The sequence below is a fragment of the Temnothorax longispinosus genome, chromosome 7 (assembly GCF_030848805.1).
Source record: "Temnothorax longispinosus isolate EJ_2023e chromosome 7, Tlon_JGU_v1, whole genome shotgun sequence".
NCBI lineage: Eukaryota > Metazoa > Arthropoda > Insecta > Hymenoptera > Formicidae > Temnothorax > Temnothorax longispinosus.
Window position 1 is genome coordinate 4,877,110 of NC_092364.1, and position 25,167 is coordinate 4,902,276.

General features: G+C 40.8%; 1 protein-coding gene across 3 annotated transcripts in view; it reads right to left on the minus strand.

Moving 5' to 3' along the window:
* Sns (sticks and stones) overlaps positions 1-25,167 on the minus strand; it is a 276,474-nt gene that overhangs the window by 78,864 nt on the left and 172,443 nt on the right. For all 3 annotated transcript variants that reach the window (XM_071782967.1, XM_071782966.1, XM_071782968.1), the window contains exons 2-3: positions 5,791-5,931; positions 3,750-3,923 (exon numbers count right to left, since the gene is read on the minus strand). In XM_071782967.1, the coding sequence (XP_071639068.1) occupies positions 3,750-3,923; positions 5,791-5,931 (315 nt within the window). The remainder of the gene's footprint in view (positions 1-3,749; positions 3,924-5,790; positions 5,932-25,167) is intronic.

The window sequence follows — 25,167 nt, forward strand, 5'->3', positions numbered from 1 at the left end:
AAAAAACGCATTGAATCAGATCTATTAGTATACAAGTTTATTAATTGATTTTTGCCTGGTGAATAATATCCGTGGCACCAAGTCAATCATCATTTTAATTTATTTTCTAAACATTCAAAATATCTCATTGTTTTCTCGACTTCGCTAATTGACGCGATTTGCTCGAATTTCCACAAGCGTTGTAAAATCGATCAGACATGTCTGCCGTGATATCGACGCGCTGTCGACTCTAATTTTATCCGATAAATGCATTTCATTCTCTCTGCGCAAACGATGGAAGGTTAAAGACCTTTTCTCTGACAATTATTTTCACGAAGCTGTTACGCTCGATGTCCGTAAGTCCTGTCCGTGACAGGATAACGTCGCTTGGCGATAATAGCGGCAACGACCGACCGGGAAACAAACGAGAAATCGATTTGAATTATTAAGGCAGAGGAAATATGACGACGACACGGGGGTATCGATAGAGTAAAGCGAAATACAATTATATCCGTTTACCGGTGCGGGATCGGGAAAATACCGTTACGCGCGTAATTAACGGCGCAGATTGATCCCGCGTTTGTGCGCGCGTTTGCATACGTCGGGTATGCGGGAGAAATACACGGGGGCCCCTCCGTGAAAAACACACGAGCTCGCGTTTACAAAATAGGCGCATCCGGGCGTGAGAATTTACCGGCTTGATGTCGCTCGTTGAGGGGAACCTAAAGCCGTCTGTATTACCGATCGAACGCGATTTTTTAAAACATATTAACGCATATTTTTTAATTTTTTTTTACGGAATTAAAAATTCTTTTCCAAAATCAAAGTATATGCAGTAAATGTTTTCCACGCCGAACGATTTTATGCCGAAAACGAAAATAATTTCAGAGATTTAAATCTTCGTTACCTACTCTAAAGATAATAAGACGTCGACTCGTGACAACATTTGCTTCATATAAGAATTTTACAATTTGTTATAAAATGAGATCGGTGTAAAGAATGGATTATATGAAGGAATAACATACCGTTTTCAGAATTAGGCTTAAATACCTAACAAAGAAGGTGTGCGTGAAAAACAATTAAAATAAATCTGCATTAGTGCATATAATACTTTAACTTTAGAAATGAATTTTTTAAATCTGTATAACCAATAAAAAAATAAATTTGTTTTAAAAAAGTCGCGTTCGATCGGTAATACAGACGGCTTTAGGATCCCTTTAACGATCGCTCGAGATTTGCGCGCGCGATTTTCACCGATGATCCATTTGACCCGCGGCGTGGATTATCGTCGACGGTGTCTGCCGCGTATTTTCAGCGTCACCGGTATATGCGCGGAGCGTAATGAACGCGGACGTGCGCAACGAGGAAGATTGATTTGACGGATATGACGACTTAGTAATGTGCCCGCGCCCGCGATGGCCGTTTTATTAAAAGCCCGGCGCGCAGATGTAAAACCAGAGAACCTTATACCCCTCGAGAACGAAGAATTTGCACATCAAGGCTAATATCATTTTAACGGTGCTCGTTTCCTACGCGTGAACTTGCATAAAAAAGTTATCCTACGTACGTTTATTGTCGCGTAAAATGTTCAATTTTTTTTTACTGACGTTATATTTTATTAATCGATATTAATCGTTATAATAATGATTATTTATCATTAGAGTGCTGCATAATACTATTTGCGTTTAACCAAAATTTTAGTAGGTATTATTATGTAAAAAAAATTTTCTTTATTGTATTTTTTATTACACTGTGTGAAATAAGCTGTAAATCTAAATACCTAGGAAGTCGTAGAAGATTTCTGAAAGAGACATTTATAATATGAAAGAGCGGAATACAGTAGGAGTAGTAAGATGCTTTTTCTTTTAATATACTATTTATAGAAAAGTAGGTCACATCTCGAGAGGCTCTACCTTTTCATCAAATCATTGAGCATTCAGTAGAAAAGTCAGTAGAAATATTGACTCAAAGAATTCTTTATTATGGTAATTACATCATTTACAATTTATACGCACAGAGAGATCCAAGTTAATTACAGTATATATACTGACTTTCTAAATAACACTGACGAGATCGTGCGTCTTATTTTTTAAAATAATCACAAAGATAAAAAAACAAAAATGCCACAGTGGACGACGGTTATAGTAGCTCATTGCGTTTGCAATTTTCCAAAACAAACAGAAAGAAAAAACGTAATTTTATTTCACCCAAGAAGAATCCCGAGTAAATGGATCAACGCCAATCGAACGTTCGCGAGCGTTCTCGCGTTTCGCAAAGCAGAAAGAAAAATTCATTTTCGAACGAACGTTTGTCATCGGAAGCGAGTTGATGCGCCGGGAGCCGTCACGGAATTAACTTTACGATGCACTCGCGAACGCACTATTGCATTCCGGTCATAGCGGGCGAGGCGTGCCGCCCGCGATATGTACATACTACTATACGAATGCGACGCATGCATGCATTGGAAGGGTAAAAAGAATAGCGCGGTCGATGGATGGGTCCCGACGAAAGGTCGCAATTTCGCGAACTCACTAGAAGTACTTCAAGTACTAGAACTAGACTGTCGTCCCTCAAAAATCGAGCACGTTGCGCGCCGCGCCCGCCGTTCCGGTCTTCGCAGTCGCGCCGGAAAGGTCGCGCGCGCATAACGAAAACTAGCTTCGTTCCGAGCTTCGCGAAACTAGTTTACGCGGAAGTCTGTCGGACGAGTACATATTGTCGCGCTTAATAACTTCTGCATAATTTACCGACGGGTGAGAAAGAGAGGAAGGGGAGAGAGAGCGAGAGGTAAGGACATTGTCGATGGCGCGGGAACGCTAGTACCAGACCAACACGGATGTCATCGTCGGGGTGTGATCAACCGCTCTCTCGCAGAACCCCCGAAAGTCGACCTTTCGCGACGTCGACGGGGCGTTACACAACGTAATACCCAACGTACGACCGCGTAAATTAACTTTAAGTACAGTTTCGAGATCGTGAGTTTGTAATTCGAGTTACGGCACGCTTTGCATTTTAAGTACCACGCCCATGCGGGGCTATCGTCGGAAACGACTCGGTCACGATTATTCCCAAGCAGGATCCGAGTATTTTTCGTATCTTGCCGCTGGAATTTCCCCGGATTGCGCCGAGGAATATCGTGGGTTACGCTCAGAAAATTTTAATTAACGTACAGTGCTCTCGCACGACACGACAGTCGACTTCGTTTATCTTTATCGAACTTCGCGATTCCGCTGAGATCTGTCATAGATGTTTCGTCATTTTCGTTAGCGAGCGGGTTTTGTTTAACAAGAATAGAATTCGTTGATACGAATAAATATATGAGGTGCAGTGAGACCTTATGTTAAACCGTAAGAATTATCCTTTCGCATGCTAAAATTTTAATTTATTTCATTTCAAGATAAATGAAATTATTTTTATAAAAAAAAAACCAATTAAATCAAGTGAAAATGCATTTACACGTTAATTAAGCTATCAGATTCTTATAATATAGGCGGTAAAAAAGTTAAATCAGACCTCTCCAAATTCTCGCAAAACGCCTTCTCTTTGTCGTTTCTTTAAAGAGACGGAAAAAAGAAACAGAGAAAAACAGGCTAAGACTATAAATTGCCACTTAAACATGTATTCGTTATATCCGTGTCGTAGTCGATTTTAATCCTATCGTTAAGAGTCACTGCGAATAAAAATAAGACGCCTCTCTGCCTTTTCTTTTTCGAATTGGACAGGTCTGAGTTAAACTTTCTATTCATGCATCATCATATATTTCGACTTACAGGTGACGATCAGGTGAGCGCTGGCGCGGATTGGCTTGATCCGCAGATATCGTCCGACTTGACACTCGTACTCGCCGTCGTCGGTTAGAGACGCGTCGGTGATTCTTAGATTGAAAATACCGGCGTTCTGATCGCCGATCAATTTTAGCCTGGGGTGGCCCACGATTTCGCCGTCTGCAACATCAATTCGGGATCGTTTATATGCGTTATATCACGTTGCGCGTTCTCGGGCAACGATCGATCGATGTAAATTAACCGATTAGGTAACATTTTTCGCCTCGTGGCTGAGGAGCTTCGTAATTCATAAAGCGGGTACGCGGCTAATATCTCGGCTTTAATTTCAGCTCTGTTTATTACGCGCTTATTTGGCTGGTATGCGAGCACTCTCGGCAAAACGATGCGATTACGATAGGCGGAAGCCGATGAGACCGCTGAGTAATTAACCGCTCACCGTCGATGGTCCCGCTCTCGGACGAGGCTCCTCTTTACAGTCACGCTTAAATAACATATCCACAACGTTGCTACGTTCCTTAAGTTAGATCGTAAAAATCGTATATACTAATGTAAGATGCATAGAGAAAAGAGATCAAATTCTTCTTTGCCCATCTTATTTTATCCTTATTTAGATTTTGCTATCGTGCACAGAAATTTTCAACATTCTGAAAACTATCAATAAATGTTCAACAGTTGCTAGTTTTTAAGCTAATCGTCAATCGATTATAAATTGAAAGTTCGACAAATAAAATATCTTTTTCGGAAACGGAAAATTTTGTTAAAATAATTTAGTTATTGTCTGAAAATTAAATTAAAAGCTTTGTACTTTAAATTAACAGCTTTATTGAAATAAAAACGTCTGCATTTATGTATTTAATATTTTTCTTTTATCTGTAAAATTCTATAAAAAATTTGAGTACTAAAATTTAGTCTAATAAAATTTCAATTGATATAGTTTGAAGGTTTAATGTGAGAGAAATAGACTGTAAAACCACTTTATGTGGGATACGTGTTTGTGGACTGCGTATAATAATCGTAACGTATACGGCGACGTAAATCCGCGGATAAAGCAAAAAACAACAGGAGTAGCACTGGTGATTCTTGATTAGTGTGTTAATATGTTGCCCGAAAATGTCCGTGTAAAACAATCCCGCGTAAAGCGGAAACCCAATTTCCTATTGAAAATATAAGCAGCTTTTGTGCGCGGTTTTAATTGGTGAATTTAGATCCGAGTGGGTTTTCCCGAGGCGTTAATTGCGCAAATACAGGATTACCTGTCTTCGCTGAATTTAACAATGCACGATTTGCTCTGTATGCATTTTATCTTCGTTATTATCAATATATCTATATCGAACGACTTTTCGGATCATTCTCTTTTTAAGTGGATTTATTGGAGCCCAACGCGAATTGGTAAAGACAGATAAATTTTATTTTACAAAGGAAAATATCGAAATAAATGCAACTTTCAATTAAAATTGCACTATACGTGTGGCATTGCAATATTTATGCCTACGATCTATGCATAACACTTTTGAGAAACTTGTCTCAAAATCATGTTTTCCTGAAGAAACCGTAATTGGCCGTTCTTATCATAATTTTTCAATACTTTCATATTTCACGTTATTCAAGATTCAAACTAGAGAGCGTTAATACCGGGGGAAAAACTGGTCTAATCAGTTTCCTCTTATGAGTAATTGGCGTTCAATTAAGGTTGGAGAGGAAATCAGAAAGTAACGATCCTTCTTCAACGCCGTTCAATAAATTTTAAATTAGACTCTGCTGGATCTTAAAATCCGGTTTTTGTGAAAAAAAGTAATAAATAATAAAATATAGAGAACAATATTTTTTTCAATTATTGATAATCCTGAAATTTTATTCTAAATCTCTCATAATAAAATAATTACTGCTGATATGCCCTGATATTTTCGTTGAGAAAAATAGTTCCTTCCGGAGCAGTGAATCTGTGGCTTCTCCGGAAGACGATGTTTGAGAAAAAAAGGATGATCATCACGGTTATACAATTTATATTTCAATTTATCGTACTCACTCGGTTGTATGACGTAAGCAAATCCGTCTTTGACCCATTGGACGGTACCAACTCGGTTCCCCACCTCGCAAGAAATTATCACCTCGCCACCTTCCAGCACGGAGCTGTTATTCGGCCTGACCCGAAAATATTGTCCCTCGCCTGTAACAAAATGATAACAATTATTTCGATTCGGAAGCTGCGCGCTTCTTTGGAGGGACGATATATAAGTGCTTCGTGTGCTTCCGCATGCCGCCGCTTTGCCTGCGTTTTATTCGCTCGATAGAGTAAAGCGAAGTAGGGTGATGTGCCGTAGGCTATAAAATTATGTTTACATCGTGTTTTCTCCTCGCAGAAATCGTCTGCGTAAGATTTATGCATACCTATTTGCATAAACAAGTATTGCGAGTCAATGACTGATTTTATGATTATGCTTTGATAAATGCTCGAATCTTAGACGGATGCTTAAAAGTATATAACTCCCTTATATATTCATAAAAAATAAATTTATTACAGATAAATTAATCGCATATTTTATATGAAGAATCGTAATAAATGAATGCATCGAGGAATATTTCAATTAAAAAAGCAAATTATTTTTATATATTTATAAACACATCAGACAGAAACAGAAAATGCCAGTTTACACATCGTATATTTATATAATCTTTAGAATTAAAGTATTATACTTGTAAAAACAAATAAAATGCAACATATAATATAATATAAACATTTTCGTTAAAACTTCAACTCGCAATTCGTACGCATTAAACAGCACAGATTTATGAAAAATCTCAAGTTTTACGATACTTGTCATCATTTTTTTTTTGTTTTAAGAGAAAAGAACGAGCGGCCAATTAGTGGCAAAAGAGCATAAGCGTAAAAAACGAGTCCAGTTAGAAACCCGTAACTTCGGAATCGATAACCGCGTAGCGGCTAATAACCGTGCGGTTATCCAGCATTTATCGCGCGACGGCACGTCCACTTCCGATTCCGTCACTCGCTCGTAATCCACGACTTCACGTTCAGTTGCGTCGATCGTTTTGGTTAATTAACTTTAATTGCATATTACGCGGGTCCTTTTTGCTCCTCGTACCCGCTGATTATCACGCGAGTCGAGGAAGCGTTTCGCGTATCAACTATGCTAACCTACGTCGACGCAACCGTTCCAGCGTTCGTATACCAACAATAAGTTTGCCGAGGATCAAACTATCCCGCTAGCTCGGTATAATTTCTCAATTTTTAGCGGACGATAGTGAGGTTCTAATTGCTTCTTATTGAGCATCGTAAAGATGCACCCCTATGCCAACGCGGATCGATTAGGCGCGCAACTGGCGGAGCAACGAGAGAGAGAGAGCACAATAATTATGCCGATAATGTCGGCGATCACGCAAGCCGCTAAGCTCTCCGATACCGCCGCTGGAAGAATTAAGGTAATCGGACGGGTTTGGCTTCGATACGATCGATAATCCCTTTACCGCGTGGTATTCCACGTTTGTACCGCAGCACCACGGTATCGTATACACACGAAATCGGTCCGCGTTACGCATTACACCGCGCGAGTATTTCTGCCCTTTGTCCCGTGCGCCGTGGCGTTAAGAGCAAATTCACACGGTTCGTATCGTGTCAACTGATGAATTTGAATTAATTATGCGATATTATATCAATGGTGTAAACAATAACAGAAATTATAATTTGGCATAATTCAATAAGACATAAATATATACTAGCTTTGCCTCCTGATTTAGTCCTCTCACATTTTTCTCTCTTTCTCTCCTTTTTTCTCTTATCAGTTTGAAAAATCGTACCTTTATTTTAACATATATAAAACTATTAAATATCTATGTAAATACGTGTGTTTCAACAGTTTTTCCATATGGCGGAGCTTATCATGATACATATGAATTGATGCATATATTGCAGCAAAAATGAAAAGATTGGTATAGGCCAGGTGAAGTGATTTACAATTGAATTCATATTGAAAATGGCATAGAGCTCACGTTTTTTGGTCAAATTGAATCAACGATGCTTTTCAATACCTCAACTCTCTACTCGTGTTTTAAAAGGGACACGTGTCTATCATTTATCATCGCATTGATTCTCGTGAATCTCGTGTTAATTTTGAAAATGGCACAGATTATAAATTATAGCTGCTAATTTGAGCGTATGAATATCGATTTTTCTTGATCAGTTAGTTTTATTGCAAAGTGGGATGAAAAACATGATGAATAAAGCACCAACGTTGCTGTTATTCTATAGATTTTCATTTGATTGAACGCATTTTAACGACTTCACAGTATCTCAATAATAACAATGTAGCTGTGTAAACAACAAATGTGAACTAAAAATTTTATTCTAAATAAAATGAAATATTTTAAGATTAAATTAACACATATTACATAGCAAATTTTTCCGTAAATAAAAAGAATTATTAGTTAATTTAATTTAATTTAATTATCTATATGTGTACACGCGAATTTCATAATAGTGTCTTATGACTGTTACATGCAGCTGTTAGAGCTGTTAGAGCGGTTAGAGTCTATTTTCTTGAATACGATTTTCACGCTTGCCGTAAAATAGATCAAATTGCTTTCGTAGCCTAAGCGAGCGATGCAGCAATCGTGCCGTTGTAAAAACTCAGGTATCGTAATTAGTGCCATGGTGTCCGCCAAGCGCGAACGAGTACCCGGCGCGTTCCTCGCGCATGTATTTTTCAAAAAGCGATTAATTTTCGCGAAACGGATTGCATTTGCTAGTATTAGTAGTTAGTGGATTCGCGATGACGTGTCTAAGCGAAAACTCATTGGTGCAATACGCATACGCACTTGGGACGATTCGTCCGGGATGATCGTCCTAGAGTGAACCGTGTAAATTGGGTTTCGAGCGGTCGCCGGTCGCCTAGCTTGGTTCGAATTTACGTGCAGTCCCGCCGTCCAAACGCAACGTCAATAAAATATAGGTGAGTCGGCCCGGCCCGGAGGTCTAAACGCGATTCGACTGGCGTCGTTTAATTTTGTAGCACAGACCTGTTCGGTCGACGCTCCGATTCGTCCAAAGGGATTCAATGATTGGGCGCGATTGTGGAGAACGGATTAAAACGACGCTGCGCCCGGCCGCGGTCGGCGAACGAGAATTCGAAAACAAACGAGCGACGAGAGATACGAAAATAAAGTTATAATTGAGTCCACATCGCGGGTTTCCGGCATTATCCGAATAAAAATTTCATTTAGGCAAAAGGGCACGGATAAGTAAAAAAAAAAAAAAAAGAAATTACTTTATCTCCACCTGCGGGATAAATGTTTCATTCGAATGGAAGTTTATTCAGAGTTAAAATCTATCTGTGACTCTTTATTTGATTGTAAAATTTACTTTTGATCATAACAGATAATTTATTATATTTACAGTATCGAAAATAATTTGTCATATTTCGTTTGATAATTTAAAAAATTATTATTCAAATCTTTAGAAACAGATATACGCAGCAAAATTAAACGAGAAAAAAAAAGAAAGTTGTTCTCAAAGATTATTTTCTAAAGAAAGCAATATATTCAAATGTAATTGATTTTATACACTCGATATTAAAAGCTACGTATCTTTTTCGTGTTTAAAGCTTTTGTTACGAAAAATCTCAAATCTTTTTCGATTCTCGATTTCTCTTTTTGATACAAAAAGCAAATATCGGTAAATCTTTCGGAATGTGCTGATAGAACATAAATCTTTAAAAATAACGCAGCGTTATAACTATTTTATACTGCCGCGAATGTATACAAAGCCGGCTTTAACAGCCGGAAAGACGATAAATAATTGTCACGGCAGCAAACACAAGCTCCACAGACACGCGGAGAGCGTGAGCGTAACGCCGCGCGAAGTGTAACAATGCTTCGGACGATTGCTTAAGTAAAATTTATCTTAACGCGCCAAAGCTTTCAGCGGGCTCTTAATTGACGCAGAACGGAGAACGCGCGTAATCGGCCTAGAGAGCGAAATAAACATTTCAGCCGAGGAAGAAAGAAAGGGAGAAGGAGGGAGAGAAAAAGAGGGAAAAAAAGCGGCAAATCTGCCGTATGAATTACGCGATTATCGGCTTCGCGAACCTTTTCCCGTTCAGTCCGCATTGCGCTACGCGCAACGCAGCTTTATGCACAACTGCTGTATTCTAATAAGAGTGCATTGTACATCACGGGGATGTTCGAAGTGTTTTCCGCGTATTTTCGCGTAAATTCGTTCGTGGGACAAAAAATGTCGAGCCATCAGTTGTTTTTGAATTATAAATTATTGGAGATGTCATTTGCATGTGCACGTGTGACAGAGACTTTCGAGAATTAATTTTCAGAACGTATAAAAATTAATCGTAAAACATTATCTCTTATTTATTTAATTTAATTTAAATAGCAATTATTTTGACGTGACTTCTTATTCGACCCGTTAGTCGCGAAAATACCCGACAGACGAGACGATAGAGAGTTTACCAGAAAATACGGAGTCGAAGGGAAATTTTTGCGAAGGGAAAAGGTCGACTGCAAATTGGCGGAAGGACGAGAGGAAGTGCACCGGTGGAATCCGGTATATATATACGTACATATACATCCGGTGTATACGGCTTAGACTCACCCGGTTTGTTTATTTCAGCACGAGCTCGGATTAAATCGTGCTCCTGTTCTTATTTTTCGCTGCGCGAAAAGTGTCGCTCGGTAGACGGAGCGACACTTTTCGCGACGTCACTGGGCGTCCGCGTAAATTCCGCGATTAATCACCGCGTGCCCACCGATCAATTATTGAACGCGCGCGCGCGCGCGCGCGCGTTTTTTCTCTCCTCGCTGAAACATCGTTGCTGTTGGCTTTCGTTTGCGCGAGCCGTACATATTTACCTTTCCACCGTATTACCGGCAATTCTATGTAGATCTCACTTCCTTCCCGCGCTCGGCTATTAGAATTTCAAGCGTGGATCCGGCTGACGGAATTTTCGATAAAATCACTCCGCCCGCCGTCCTTCTTCCCGGTTCTTAGAGGAGAGATGAAATCGGCGTGCTTCTTAAGCCCTATTCACTGCCCGATCAGCTCGTCTTATCCGCTTTAATTTATTAATTTTAGAGACGAAGGAAAAATAATCGACAGTCCGTTAATACAAAAATAAAAAATAAAACGCGTCCTCGAGTATTTAAACAGGAATTAAATCGTATTATAATTTTTTTTAAATAATTTTCATGTCATTCGTCAAAGTCTCGATTGGAGAAAGAATTAATTCAACATTAAAAAAGTCCCGACGATAAGGAGGAACCCTCTCTGATACTTGATTGTATCAACATCACGAATTTGCTCCTGACAATTGTATCCCCTAAGAGAGGCATTCATCCTCGAGATTCCGTCGTTAGCTGAAAACACCCCCGTGTTGTTCCGTTTATCTCCCGCCATCGCCAGCCAAATATTAACGTCGTTAAATTCGCAGGCATAACAAATTTCGCCGACGTTTCGCGCTTTCTTGTCCCGATCGGATGGATTCTGTCACCCGCAATGAAAAGGTAGCATAATGACTAAGGGGGAGGAGGGAAGCAGGGGGTAAGATGCAGAATCTCACCCCTTCTTTCTGCCTCTCCTATTCTATAGGGAAACGACGATCCTCCGCTTCCACCGCCACCTTATTCTCCCACCCCTTCTTCTGCGCTCGAAAATGCAATTTCCAGCATTGCGACGACATCTAATTCAATCCGCGCTCGTTTCTTCCCAGCTTTTGTGTCTGCCTTAAGTTTCAGTCTTAACACAAATTTACGCTCTCGACGATTTATCACGAATCATCCAAATCGAAAAAGATGAGTCGTAATGCGCAATGGTTCGGCAAAAAGCTAGTACCTAGTTCGCGGCAGAGGAAATCGGAGATTATATATATTTCTTCGTGTCGTTCGGATCGTTTTGGATTGAGGATTCAATTTCATCATAATTTTGATGCGGTCACAAATTTTAATTCCATATTATGCATAAATCATATCCATATTAATTCACGCGAAACACGTTAATCAATATATCTGAATATTTTATATCATAAATTATGAAATTAGATTATCTAATGCACCCCCCCTCTCTACGGTACATCGAAAATGCATAATCAGTGAGAATATGTCGATTTCAATCCTCGTTTCGCGTGACCGTGTGCATGGAAATATTAAAAACTATTTCGTTCCGAAAAGTCCGTAAATAACAATTAAATTATGTGAGTGCGTCAGAGTCGCGCGAAAAAGCTCGTTGCACACGAGTTCACTTTCGACGGCGGCGGAAGTTGAAGTAAAAAGTCGTTCGATCGGTGTGCATTCACTTTGGATAATTCCGATCCGGCATTCGTGTTCAAGCGTGCAAACCCCGCCTTTAGCCGGGGCAGAAAAGAGATCTCGCGATCGAGGAAGAGAGTGAAAGAGCCGCGCCAAGCCTCCAGCTCCTTTTTGCCGTTTCGTGCGCCGCGCCGATTTCCCCCCTCGTCCGTCGGCGGATTTCATTCAGCTCGGTGACGGCGCATCGCACGAAATGAGAACATTCGTTTACGCGGTACAAAGGGAACCGATGGGTGTCGATTCCTCTCGCGCTCGAGCGAGAGATGGAGAGTAAAAGCGTATAAGTTTTCTAAAAGACGACGTGCGCGTTCCGCCGCGCTTCCGGTACACCGTCGTCCGTCGTCTCGTCGCATAATGTGTGGATTTCTTCTCTTTATCGGGCGAAATCCTATTGAAAAGACGCGCGAGAGGTGAGAGCTCGTGGGAAATTATCGGGAGCGTCAAGGCTCTGACCTCGAATTAAAGTACGAAACGGCCCGAGAATAAGCCCGTGGTAATTCGCAGCGAAAAAGAGTACAACACCGGGACACGTACATTTATGCTGGGAATTCGCGCCGGAGTTTCCAGATTGTGTGCCGATATAAAAGGTAAAAAGGGCGAACCCCTTCCGGATATCTCTTTTGGTCTTTCTCTTGGTTATCCGGGTCTAATACTTTTTAGTCAAGTACGTTGGCATCTCGAAGGATATCTTAATTGTCTTTTCTAGAATATGGTTCGTATGTGTCTCGACTACCGCGATCTTCCCAATACTAATACGGATTCGTTACATCTAATTAGTACGATCCTTATCTTATTTTTTCAATCCGAATTATTATTTTGTTGAACCATATATGCTGATATAAATATCGTACATGAAAGATAAAGCGCCATAAATCAAACTTGTTGGAATTAATATTTATGAAATAGTATGATATAATAAAATAATTATTAAAACACACAATTCATATTTTTGTATTTAGATGCGTGCTCCTAAAAGTTTATGTCATGTCTACGCATGATATGATTTCGATTTGCTGTTTTTTTTTCTCGGAGAGAGAGAAAAATGTCTTGCTTTCGCGTGTCCCTAAAGTCTAGTGGACCAGACGTATATGCATGCACGGTGAAGGATAGGTAACGCGGAAATATGCATATGTCGCTATCTCGTATTTCAAATTAGAGAACAGCGTATTGTGACGGTATAGAGCGGAAGACTGCCAATACGGGTATAGATAGGGTAACCGATACAATGATTGGCCGGTGTATGGTAATTGACCGCCACTGCGCCTTCGTTCGCGGTCTGTAGATATATCGAAATCGGCATATCGGCCCGTAATTGTTTTCAGAACAAACCTCGAGAGTGTTTCCCTCGTTAACTTATAATCACCTCGCACTCTCGTCGCCGCGCCGCTGCAAAGCATGCACGAAATATAACGAAGCCTTGATTAAAGTGACATCCTTTTGTGGATTCTCCGTGGTCTATGTGTCATTGTATAGCATTCCTTTTCCCCTTTATCAACAATATAACAGAGACGCGAAGAGAGCCAGATATTATTTCTGGTCTATCTGCAGCATTAATATTTTGTCGTTTAATAAACTCCCGCTCAGAGGGCCTCCATAATTCATAATTTGTTTTACCTATGTAAATTATTGCATTTAAAACTGAAAATATTAATAACAGCATTATTAATAACAGAATTTTCAACAGAAATCATTAGTAATACAAATTCCGGTTAAAAGATAAAAGAAATTTTATCTTACGGTTAAAAATGTCTCTCTACCGAGATCAACGTCCGTCAAAACGTAATAGCAAGCTCGTTTGTTCCATCTATCATCGGTACATGCAGCGAACCGGAGAGAAGATAGTGTACATCGAGCTGTATCTCCGCGGAATTTCAATGAGCAGTCTCCGTTCGACGTCGTTCGATATTATCAAAGAAACGTGTCTTATTTCGCATCGAGCGAAACAAAGCTCCTCGTCGAAGTCCCCCATCCCGCCCTGCAGACCGTCGATTTGCGTAATTAGTCGCATCACCGCTATGCAATCACGTTGCGGTAATTGAAGGGTTCGCGAATACGCGAATCAACTGCGAGCACGATAATGAGTAGAACGAACCAAACAGGCCGAGAAAGAGTATTCAATTTTTCTAGTTTTTAGCAACGTCCACAACAAAATATATTGACGTGTCAAAGAAAGCGTGTGTCTTTGCGAGAAGAGCTTGTTAAAATTGAGTTTGGCCGAGGAATTTATTGAGACACATTCCCTCGATCAATTTGACAGGCGACATACGACAGCTTTACAGGTGAAACGTGTTACTACGTATAAATTAGATATTAGATTTTCCTTGAATAGAATGTTTGCTTTGAGTCTTATATATATATACGGGGTAACCTATAAGTCACGGTCGACTGAGATCGTGCGACTCTTCATGGTCGAAGGCTTTCGCTCTATGCGGTTATAAAGCACCAGTGCAGTCTGATCGGATGAGAAATTATGATTTATGATAGGTGCCTGCGCGCGATATAAAGCGGACTATCGGGGCAGCTTCGACGGAGAACGCCAAAATGTAATCTCGTCATCGTAACGAGTATTCCCTTACAGCTCTCTATATACACGCTTTTTCGAATAATAACTTCTTCGCGCCTCGGCGCGTCAGATATATATCGGGATTTCATTTAACTTGACGGAGAACGCCAGGCGGATGACAATTTCGTTCCTTCGGTCGGTTTCGGAGTTTAGTGTAACGTAATTTAAGGCTCGCTAGTCGAGAAATTTAATGTCACGAATGTAAAAGTTGCCGGGGAAATAAGACGGCATCTCAACCGAATCTTCCCCGAGGAAAAGTACATCGCAAGTCGTAAAAGTTCTTCCGCGAGGACTTTTGAAGTATATATTCCCTGTGTGCGCGCGAGAGAGCTGGAAATAAATATTCCCTCTCTATATATCTCATTACTTATCGGCTGGCTACTCTCCGACTTCGCCGGGGCGTGTCACGCGACGAGTAAACCTATTTCGGTTTTAATCGATATCGCGGGGATGTTCGTTTCTGTGCGCCAAGAAGCGGAAATACACGCGTCGTGGTATATTATACACGTGTACGACGACGGACGCCCGGGGTCCGTGGTCGCCGCTGGCGCGACCGGATGCAGAGCTTCTTCGCGCCCGTCGTCGCTCACCGCAGCTCGCTTCCTTTCGCGCCTGACGATCTCCATTCTGTCCGGCAGGCAGGCAGGCAGGTTATTTCAACGCTCTTAATTGCGACTCTTCTCACAGGTCGGCACGCATGGGCGCGCGCGTTACGTAGCGCGCGGATCGTGGGATTGTTTCGTGTTTTCTAATCGAAATATCATGAGGAAAGAGAAGGGGGGGGGGTCGTCTTAACTCCGGCGCTCTTTATCGTAGTGAAAAGTGGGCAGGATTTCACGAGAACATAGGTCTGTTTATTTCGGCTGCACTTAAACTGTGTGATAGATGCATGCTCGGGTTTTCGGGGTATATAGGAGGTGGGAGAAAACAAACCGCGGAAAGTGTAACTAAAACCTCGTAACGATAAGGTACTTTGCTGATACTAGACGCCTGATAAGAAGAGATTGGTGGTCTAAAGTTCCAGTTCAAGCTATAGAATAAATAGTGGTTGGAGCATTAAATAGTTTTTGGACGTTTTTTGGGCCTTATTGATTCATTACTGATTTAAGATCAGGTGGGATAATCAAATAAATATCAGAAATTAATTAAACATGGCTCTACATTATTATTTATTATTAGACACATAATAAAGAGATTCATGTCTTGATCGTTCTTTAATTGTTCTTTTGATCGCACACTCGTTTAACACACGTTCTGCTCTTTTTAGTTATTAATTAACGCTTGTATAATTATGTGCTACGTTTAAAATGCAGTTAACTTCACGACTGAGTAAGCCAGATAAGATAATTATGTCATCGTATGTTCTTTAATCGTGTTTCATAAAGTGCATTTTAACCGGCGACTGCAAAATAATATCAACTTCGTAATTTTAATTACAGAATCTGTAACTTCGCAACGTCGTACAAAAATATGAAAAGTTCTTTCGTGACGACGAGAATATCATCCGCACAAGTAGTTTATTAATAAAATCCAATTATTAATAAATAAACGTGCGTTATTATATACGTGTCTATCGATCGCCTATATTCTATAATGTTAATTCATAAAAAATTAAAAGTGGATTAAATAAGCATGGGCCTCGTAATAGCGGTTTTTGCGATATATAAAAATATAGGTACTATAAAGAAAATATTCTTCTTAAATTACTATCTTATGCCGACATTATAATAGAGGATCGCAACTCCGGATGTTTTAATTTTGTGAGAAGTTGTACATTATATTCTTTAGGAAAGTATAACATCACATGAAATTGAGGTTGTTAAATGCAAAACTATGCAAGTGTCAAAAACATTTTTCATATTTTTATACTCTTCACATTTCGTGCTGTCATACCTACTCTATAATATGCAAATGGATTTTACTGCACTTGCCTCGAGTACCATTATTTGTCCTCTTCCTACACTTTTCTGCATTTAAAATTCTAATATATACCTTTCTATACATTAAACCTGTATCAATTTACTCAAAAGTCATCATTCTTGCGTTTACATTATTATGTATTTACATAAATTTCTAATTTTTTAAAACGCATTATTATATTTATTCGTTCATTTTCGCTCAAGTTTTCTTACATAGATGACAATCATTCATTTTATTCGTATGAAAATTGTTTTATTATACAAAACTGGAGTGATAGATAAACCTGACGGTAGCAAAATATTCAGGAAAGTGTCGGTTAAAATACAGGGTCAATTTTCTTTCTCTCTCAGACAACTCGAGAGTTCGCTCGATCGTGGCTGACTACGAAAACTATGCCTTCGCGTTCGGTGACTCCCAACGGAGAACGTCTCGTTGATATTTTCCCGAAAAATGTGTTACATCGCCGCAACGTCGCCGTCGTCTAGCGGTTGTCGAGCTATGCACCGCTTATGCATCGTTCGACAGGTGCATCGAACATTCTGAAAGTAATATCGTTCGAGGAAGGATTTTTCGACGGTGTTTTTTAGCGGGCGCAAGGAAAAAGTTATATCTTTCTCGAATATCTCGTCTAATTTCTGGCTCGTTTCGCAGTCGACGGATCGAGATAAAGACGGAGAGAATGAGAGAAAGAGAGAGAGAGAGAGGAAAAAGTACCTCGTTAGCGGTACGCCACTGAATCGATCGAACGTTAGATCTCTCAACCGTGGATATCTGAAACGTAATTGCTGCGATCGTAGAATATATCTATATACGATAATCGTCTTTTAAATTTATCTGCGAGAGCCTCCGCGCTTCGTAGGACAGGGGTCGTAGAATTGGATAATTAATTGCATTACGCTACACCTGCACGAATGTTACAGTTTGAACTCGGTTTCGAAACGTCGCGACGCGACGTCGTGTACGATAGTGACGTTAAAATATTAATACACGGGAAGAGAGGAGGAATATGGAACATGTACGCGCGAGAGGAATATGTCCGAAAGATCCCCTGCGACTTTCGGAAAATATGATAGTCGCGCGTATAACATGACTAATTGATACATTTCACTGCGAACGTATGTAACATAATTAGGATGTATTAATAATCCTGTTAGGTATACGTATAATGTAATATAATGTTCTTCGCTTTTTTGAAAATTTTCGATCTGCTGCCATTTCAGGCAATAGATTTATCGCAAATTGATCCGATTAAATTTATCAATGTCGTTTATCAACGTAAACGAATCTGAATCTCTTGAAAATACAGAAAAAATACAGAAAAGATTTAAATAGCTTCTTTTTTTCAAGAAAATTACATATCGCTCTGGATCAGTTTATTTCTTTCATGACAAAGTAAAACTTACAGTTTGATATATTGTGAATTCGCTTACAAATTAATAATTAATATAAATCAAATAGGATCATAAAGTCTTTTTGTTCTCGATTTAAAGGGACTTCTTTCTCTAAAAAATCTGAAAATTGCGCGATAAAATCCAGATGTATAAGTTTAATCTTGATCTCTAGAATGAAAGCTTCCAATATTTTCGCGCCGCATTATATTTTCATGCGCCAGACGGAATGCGATAATTAAAACTCGAAGTTGGCGTTATTCCATCACTACCTGAATAATTCCTCCACGTATATATATATTTTCCGCAGCGGAAAGTGAACGCTCCGCTCGAAAATAGGAGGCTTATGCACGCTTCTGCTGTTTCGGATATGTCGATATTACTGACATAGATATTAAGCCGTTCGTGAACAGTTTTCCATCGTGCATATACGTACAATGCGACCCCGAAAAACTTGAACAATGATAATAAAGTAACATCGAACCTTATCGAAAATTTGTATAATTGAAATTCTTTCTTTCTATCTCATAAATCTTCACAATTTTCAAACGTCTAATATCTCGACATAAGCTAAATTGAAATTATCGTATCGTCAAAATTCAATCATATACCAATATCGAGCTATCAAATTAAAAGAATCGAATTATAATTCTTGTATATAATTTGAAGTAAAATGAAAATAGATTTGAGATTAATTTAAGATTTTGTCCATCCTCCATTTCCTCATAACCTTTTGTGTATTTAAAACTCCTCAGACTCTTCACCCTTGAACGATTATATTTTCGCAATTTCTATTTTCAATTTTTGGCGGGGAGAGGGGGAAGAAATTGCCACAAAATTCAGACGGAAGACACCGCGCCTTGCTATCATTGTTCGAGTTGTTTGACGCACCCTGTACTTCTCTCGCGGCTTGTAATTTCGAGAGTTTCGAGCGCCTGCTCCGACGCGACGCACGAGCGCGTTTATACCGGCTCAAGTTGGATCGTCATCGTATACGGAAGGAGACTTGAAGAGGAAGAGGAAGACGTCGCGCGAGCGTAGGAGAGAAACGGGCGTAAGAATGGGCGAGAATGGGAAGGCAAACGAGAGAAGCGGATAGAGAGAGAAGAATGGCGAGACAGTTACAGGGATTATAGGCCGTGGCAAGAAGACGGCGACGGCGGTGGCGGCGGCGGCGGCGGCGGATGCGTGTGTCGGGGTCCGAATTACGTGCATCGATTCACCGGGCGGGCGAGTTCGGAAATGGGGAAAGTTTCATGGCGGGCGGGCCGTCGTCGGATCCTTTCGGGGGATGAAGAACGTTCCCGGGTAGCGGCGGAGATGTAGGTAGCGGCGTGGGCCAGCCAATAGAGAGAACGCTTCGTCTCGGATCAGAAACTCCGATGGCGATCGTTTGGCAGCGGTGGATCGGTGCTCCAACGTCTCGCGCGCGCGAGCAAGCTTTTACGCTTCCTCCGGGATTAACGAGTTCTTTCGGTTACGGGCGCGCCCAGTAAGTGGACTCGCGAAGTAATTGGTTGCTACGTGGTGTAACGTGGCAAACGTGTCACGCCGTTTACAACCTTGCTGAGCTCTCCTTCGGAAATGATACTGCATATAGGGGAAAGCTCGCGCACGGCTACACGGGGAATTGGCTGTGCTGTGAGGAGTTATTTGTGCGAGGATGATAAATAAGTATTATGGAAGCAGGTACCTACGTGCGCTCTCGTGCCAACAGCATTAATTCTGTTGCGCAGCTTCTTTGCCGAGTTTATCGAATCGTTTATTAACGCAGGTTGCGTTCCTGAAATAAACTCCGGTGCAACATACTGCGAGACAAACAAGCAGTATCTTATGATTTTTTTTAATATTCGAGACAAACAAGCAATATCTTATGATCCTTTAATTCGAAAAAATAATATAATTGGTTACTTTTCATAAGACATCAATGCTGAGTCAAATTTTTTCATTTAAAAAATGCGATTTCGACAATTTTAAAACTATCTCTTCTATACTAACATTAATAATATTATTTGAGCCATAATGGGTTTAAGTTCTATTAATTACACTAGTTATTTAACATATGAGAAGAGAGACTTGAAACTTTCCCGTCCGGTTTATCGGCTCAAATTAATCCAGTCGACTAGATAACGGCATAACAACAAAAACTCGCAAATACAAACTCGCGAATTCTCGACGCTGCCGTGTGTCCGATTGCGTTTTATTGGCAGACTGACATGGCCACTCGGGAAATGACGTACTCTCGTCGCTTTGTCATTTAGAGCGTATCGGACAATCGAGTGTGCGCGACGGTGGACGGCTACGTCCAAACGTTACATGTTAAAATTGTTATATCCCATATCGTCCGCGCGTGTTCGCGGAATGTCGCGCGAGCGCACAGATGCGGTGAGTGCATATACTAATTTTCCACGGACACCGATTGCAAAGTTTGCGATGCTAAATTGGTAGGTAACAGAAACCCCAGCTTTCTACAGCTGTCAATGTCAATGATCCACTCTTGCAACTCATGCACTGCCAGAGGCCAGAGAATCTGAAATAAAATTTAATTCCCAGGGTACATAGTACATACCGTTCTATTCTCAGCGGCATAATTTTATTATTAATTAAATCATTGTGATTTTTTTTCAAATAGTTGAAAATGATTTAGAAATAATCAGATGGTTTTTCTAAATAAATACACGGTGTAAAACGGAGGCGCACACGTCTGCTTTAGAACGTCTTTTGTTTGATTGAGAAATTATCGTCTTCAGCTTCATCGAAAAATATCGCTCCATCCACCGTGCACCGGCGCTCGAGACCGCTCAAGTTATGATAATTCGGTCGCCGTCGACCGACATTTCTTTGACTAACGCCCGCTCGGACATTTCGCTAATTCATATTATCTTCCTCGCGACGCGGACGGATTGTCTTTCGCTCCGGAGGCCGTAACCACCGTATGCGGCGGTGGCGGCCGCATTTTCCGCGCTGACACAAATGGGATTTGCATCACCAGAAATAATGAAATTCTAGGCAGACTTTATTACTATTACGGGGCGCGGGAACGGGAGTGCCGGGCGCTCTTCTCCCTCTCCCGCCCCCCTTTCCTTTTCCGCGGTGCGGTCTCGCCTATCCTCCGAGGATGCGCCCGACTTTGTAACTTCGGGCGAAATTGAATTCTGCGCGCTTTCGTCGGTTTAACTGCAATTTGTAAAAGTCCCGCACTCGGCTGCGCTGTCAGCCGTCGCCGACGCCGCCGCCGCTGCCGCTGCCGCCGCGAGAGCTCCAACATTTTTCAAAAGTCAACTTTCGAAGCCGGTGAAAATTTTCCGCACGCTTCCGTTATTAATGACCAAAGTGATGTTTCAAGTAACGCGTGAAATTCCGAAAATTCTGGTGCGCTAAATTAGTCTTTTAATTCTTTCCGAATATTCGGCTAATTATGTTTTTTATTCGCATAGATTTTTATTCGGTTTTCGAAAAAAGGATCGGTAATTAATTTCACAGATACAAGCAGTAATTTATCGCGTGTGTAATACGACAATTTATAATCAACGCCTAGGTGACTGTGATTAGAATAAAGAAATCTAATTGAGTAAAAGATTGATGGGTGTAGTTTAGAAGTGTCCACTTAAAGTGTCATTTCCGACGCGTTTATAAAGTGTACTTTCTTACGGGATTTAATAGCAAGTGTCCATACACTTAATAAAGGCAAAAGACTTTAATCTTTGAGCACTCTTTGGCACTCTGTATTCACGGGCGCTTCTTCATCTCCATAAAATCGAAAGAAAGCCTCGTCGCGCATTTGTCACTGTTCGTTGATACTATTTTCGCATCCCGAGCAGGTTTTCCAGGTATTCGCGGCGCGATTAGTATCTCATTTCCGCAAAGTAATTGCGGCATCGCCGGTTCTTCCGTTACTCGTTACACGTCGGGCGAATGAGTGAGGAATCATAGCGCGTAATTTACCCGCGTAACTATCTTCGCCGGTGTGTGCTGCCTTATGTCTCAAGTACGTAACGTGTACGTTCTAAAGTTCATCGGAAACGAGTTTCCTATGGTATTATAATCCTTCAGCATTCACTCATATAGAAGCATTCGCGCACAAAATTCCACATTTCCCCTAATCTTCTTAACGTATTAAAAATGACAGATTAGAAGATATAATTTAGCGTGATAAAATATTCGGAATTAATATATCTATTCAAGATATAGATAAACATTTCAATTCTATGGAATCCTTACAGTCGATTAAGTTCAATGCGACAGACACCTGAAAGCCTCCAGGAATATCGCACGACTTAAGGTGATCCTAAAGCCGTGATCCTAGCCGGTTTTTTTCGGTTTTTTTCTTAGCACTAATCTTTTAATTGGCTTTATAGAAATGCAAAATTCTTGTCTAGAATTAAAGTACGCATCAAAATCTAGGTCATGGTGGTCGAATTTATATCGAAAACGAAAAAAAATTAATATTTTTTGTTATACGTGACGACCACCACATATAAATTCGACCACCATGACCTATTAGATTTTGATGCGTGCTTTAATTCTAGACAAAAATTTTGCATTTCTATAAAGCCAATTAAAAGATTAGTGCTAAGAAAAAAACTGAAAAAAAACCGGCTAGGATTACGGCTTTAGGATCACCTTAAATACTTAAATTATTAAGAAGAGGAATTTTAAAGAAGTAGGCTATACGCAATAAGACGATCCAAAGTCAAGGTTTCCCGTTTCGCAACACAAGAAACGGCACTTATACTTCCTTCACTTACATCTTTCCGTTTCATCGATAATTTCAGGTCGTGATAGACGACATGACAGGTGAGAGTGGCCGCCTTTGAAATTCTCGGGATTGTTATCTAACCCGGTGGCTTTTACCTTTGGCAATGGATTCTATATAAAAAAGGGGAATGACGGACGATGTTAAATACCGCGAAGTAACGTGTACGGCGGTCCGACTGAGCGCCGACTGAGTCTTCTACATGGTTAACACGCGAGCCATTCACAATGTTGGGAAACCGAAAAAATGCGAAAATTTATTGGTTCTCTAAACGGATAATAACACGTAGAGGACGCGTGACTAATTGGATGCGTTACATTGGCCTCTTCAGCCGCAAACGCGACTCCAGGCCGCGGCGGCCGCGGCGGCACAATCTGTTAAGAGTACGCTACCCCCGGTGTTTCTTTTTTTGTCAGGTCTATTTGCTCAACTGGATTGGCAACCGGCTGAACTGGTTTTACACCCGACATGTCGCGACGTAAAGTAGATAATGGACAAGCATCGGCCAGGGCCAGGGTTGCGCGCTCGCGAACATCGTTCCAGAATGAATGGGAGCCGGGAATATTGTAACACGTCGTGAAAACCCTGTTCTGCGTCTCGATCAAGGAGCGCTTATCTAGGTTATCGCCGAGAAAATATCTAGAAAACCGGAACTTGGCCGGATTGGAACATGGAAACTGTTGTCGCGCGTCTCGATTATTCGACGTATACCTCAATATTATACTGATTATTTCCCCTTTTATACCGCAGTAACAAAGAAACGCGATTGAAGAATGCGGCATGGCGGAAAGAGAAGATAAAGGTCGTCGCATCTACATATCTATCGATGGAGAGCAGCGTTGACCGGAGCGGAGACACTTTAACACATGCGACGAGGTCCGCGCAGATGTTCGGGATTGAAAGAAAATATCAATTCTGCTGCCGATTCGCACTGTTAAGATTCACTTCCTGCTCCAGCGAAAGCAATTGAAACCCAGTACTCGATACGAACTCGAATATCCGATATTGAGTTGGGAAGTGGTCATCCGATATCGAGCGTACCTTAGATGCCCGCTACTTCGGCCAAGTTGTATTCAGATACTACGGGATTTATACACACTTCTATTCTGACTAAAATGTAATGTAAAAAGTAAACTGCGAGACAAGTGCGCCATTCACACCTAGCATTACTTAACACTAGAAAACTACCAAAGCGATCAAAATGACTGTTTTTTTTTTCCCCATTTATAACGGCACATTGTCTAAGGTTCTCTTCGTTTTTATATATTACAATTTTTGTAATATATAAATAATTAAATCAATCAATTAATTTTTCTCTCTTATTCTTTTTTTAAAGATATATAGTATATTTAGATAGCAGAAATTGGTATAGGTATGTTAATCGGTAATTCTAGTGTTATAATTAAATTATGTTGTATTAAAATAGAACGATTCAATTACTAATTCAATTACTAACAAACACCAGAAACAGCAATATTATTCAATAATATAAGAAAATAATATTATTGCATATAATTTAATTAATTTAACAATTTACCTTTGCAAATATACGCGTTCTTGATTCAATTTATTTTCTAATATTACAATCGATCCTATTATTATCGAGATAACAATTACACGATATTGTTTACTCAAACAAGATATCAATTCAGCACTCGGAATAAAAAAATATCATGCGATTCATGATACGCGAAGAGATATTATTTATTCGCGAAGAGACTACACTCGAGGAAAGATATATGTGAGCGCCAAGTGATTAACTGGCGATTCCGCGATACGTAATAAACAGATGTTAGCCGTGATTTCTCGACGACCATGTCGGGGAGATGACGTCCCGCGGATACGAAACTCCGGCTAACGAGCCCGCTATCTCGTAGTTCGCTCGAGTTTGCGAACCGGCCAGAGCCCGGCAATACTATGCGGCGTCCGGTTTTATTCCGCCCTTGCCCGGGAGCGGACTGCGCGGGCTCATTGCAACACAAGACTGGTTTCCATTCATTCATCGCGGCGTATCGGGTATTTACTGGATCGTAAGCCGGCCGGCCCGCGGTGCAGGCTTACTATCCCGCCTCGCGTCGCGTCGCCGCGAGTTGTGGGATAGGTAATAGCCGGTTGGCGTGTTGGCCGAGTGAAAATCCGGAGCGCGCCGTTCCTTCTCTCGTTCGTCCGCGAGAGGCGAGGCTGCGCGCCGCAAAAACGCGTCCTTGTTCCCGCACGGATCTTCGGACGGAGCTCTCGCAATTACGGACGAAGTCGCCTTCTGTTTTCGCTGCCGTGCCGTAGCGCAGTTCGCACGCGAATTTCGTTATTTGAAGCGAGTTTCATCGAGTCTCGATGCCATCCCGCGCGCGCGCGCGCGATGCAGGGCTTACCTTGTGTATGAATAAACCGGGGGCACAATGCTTCTACTTTTTATTCATGAAATAAAATCTACGGGAAAACGTGAATAAA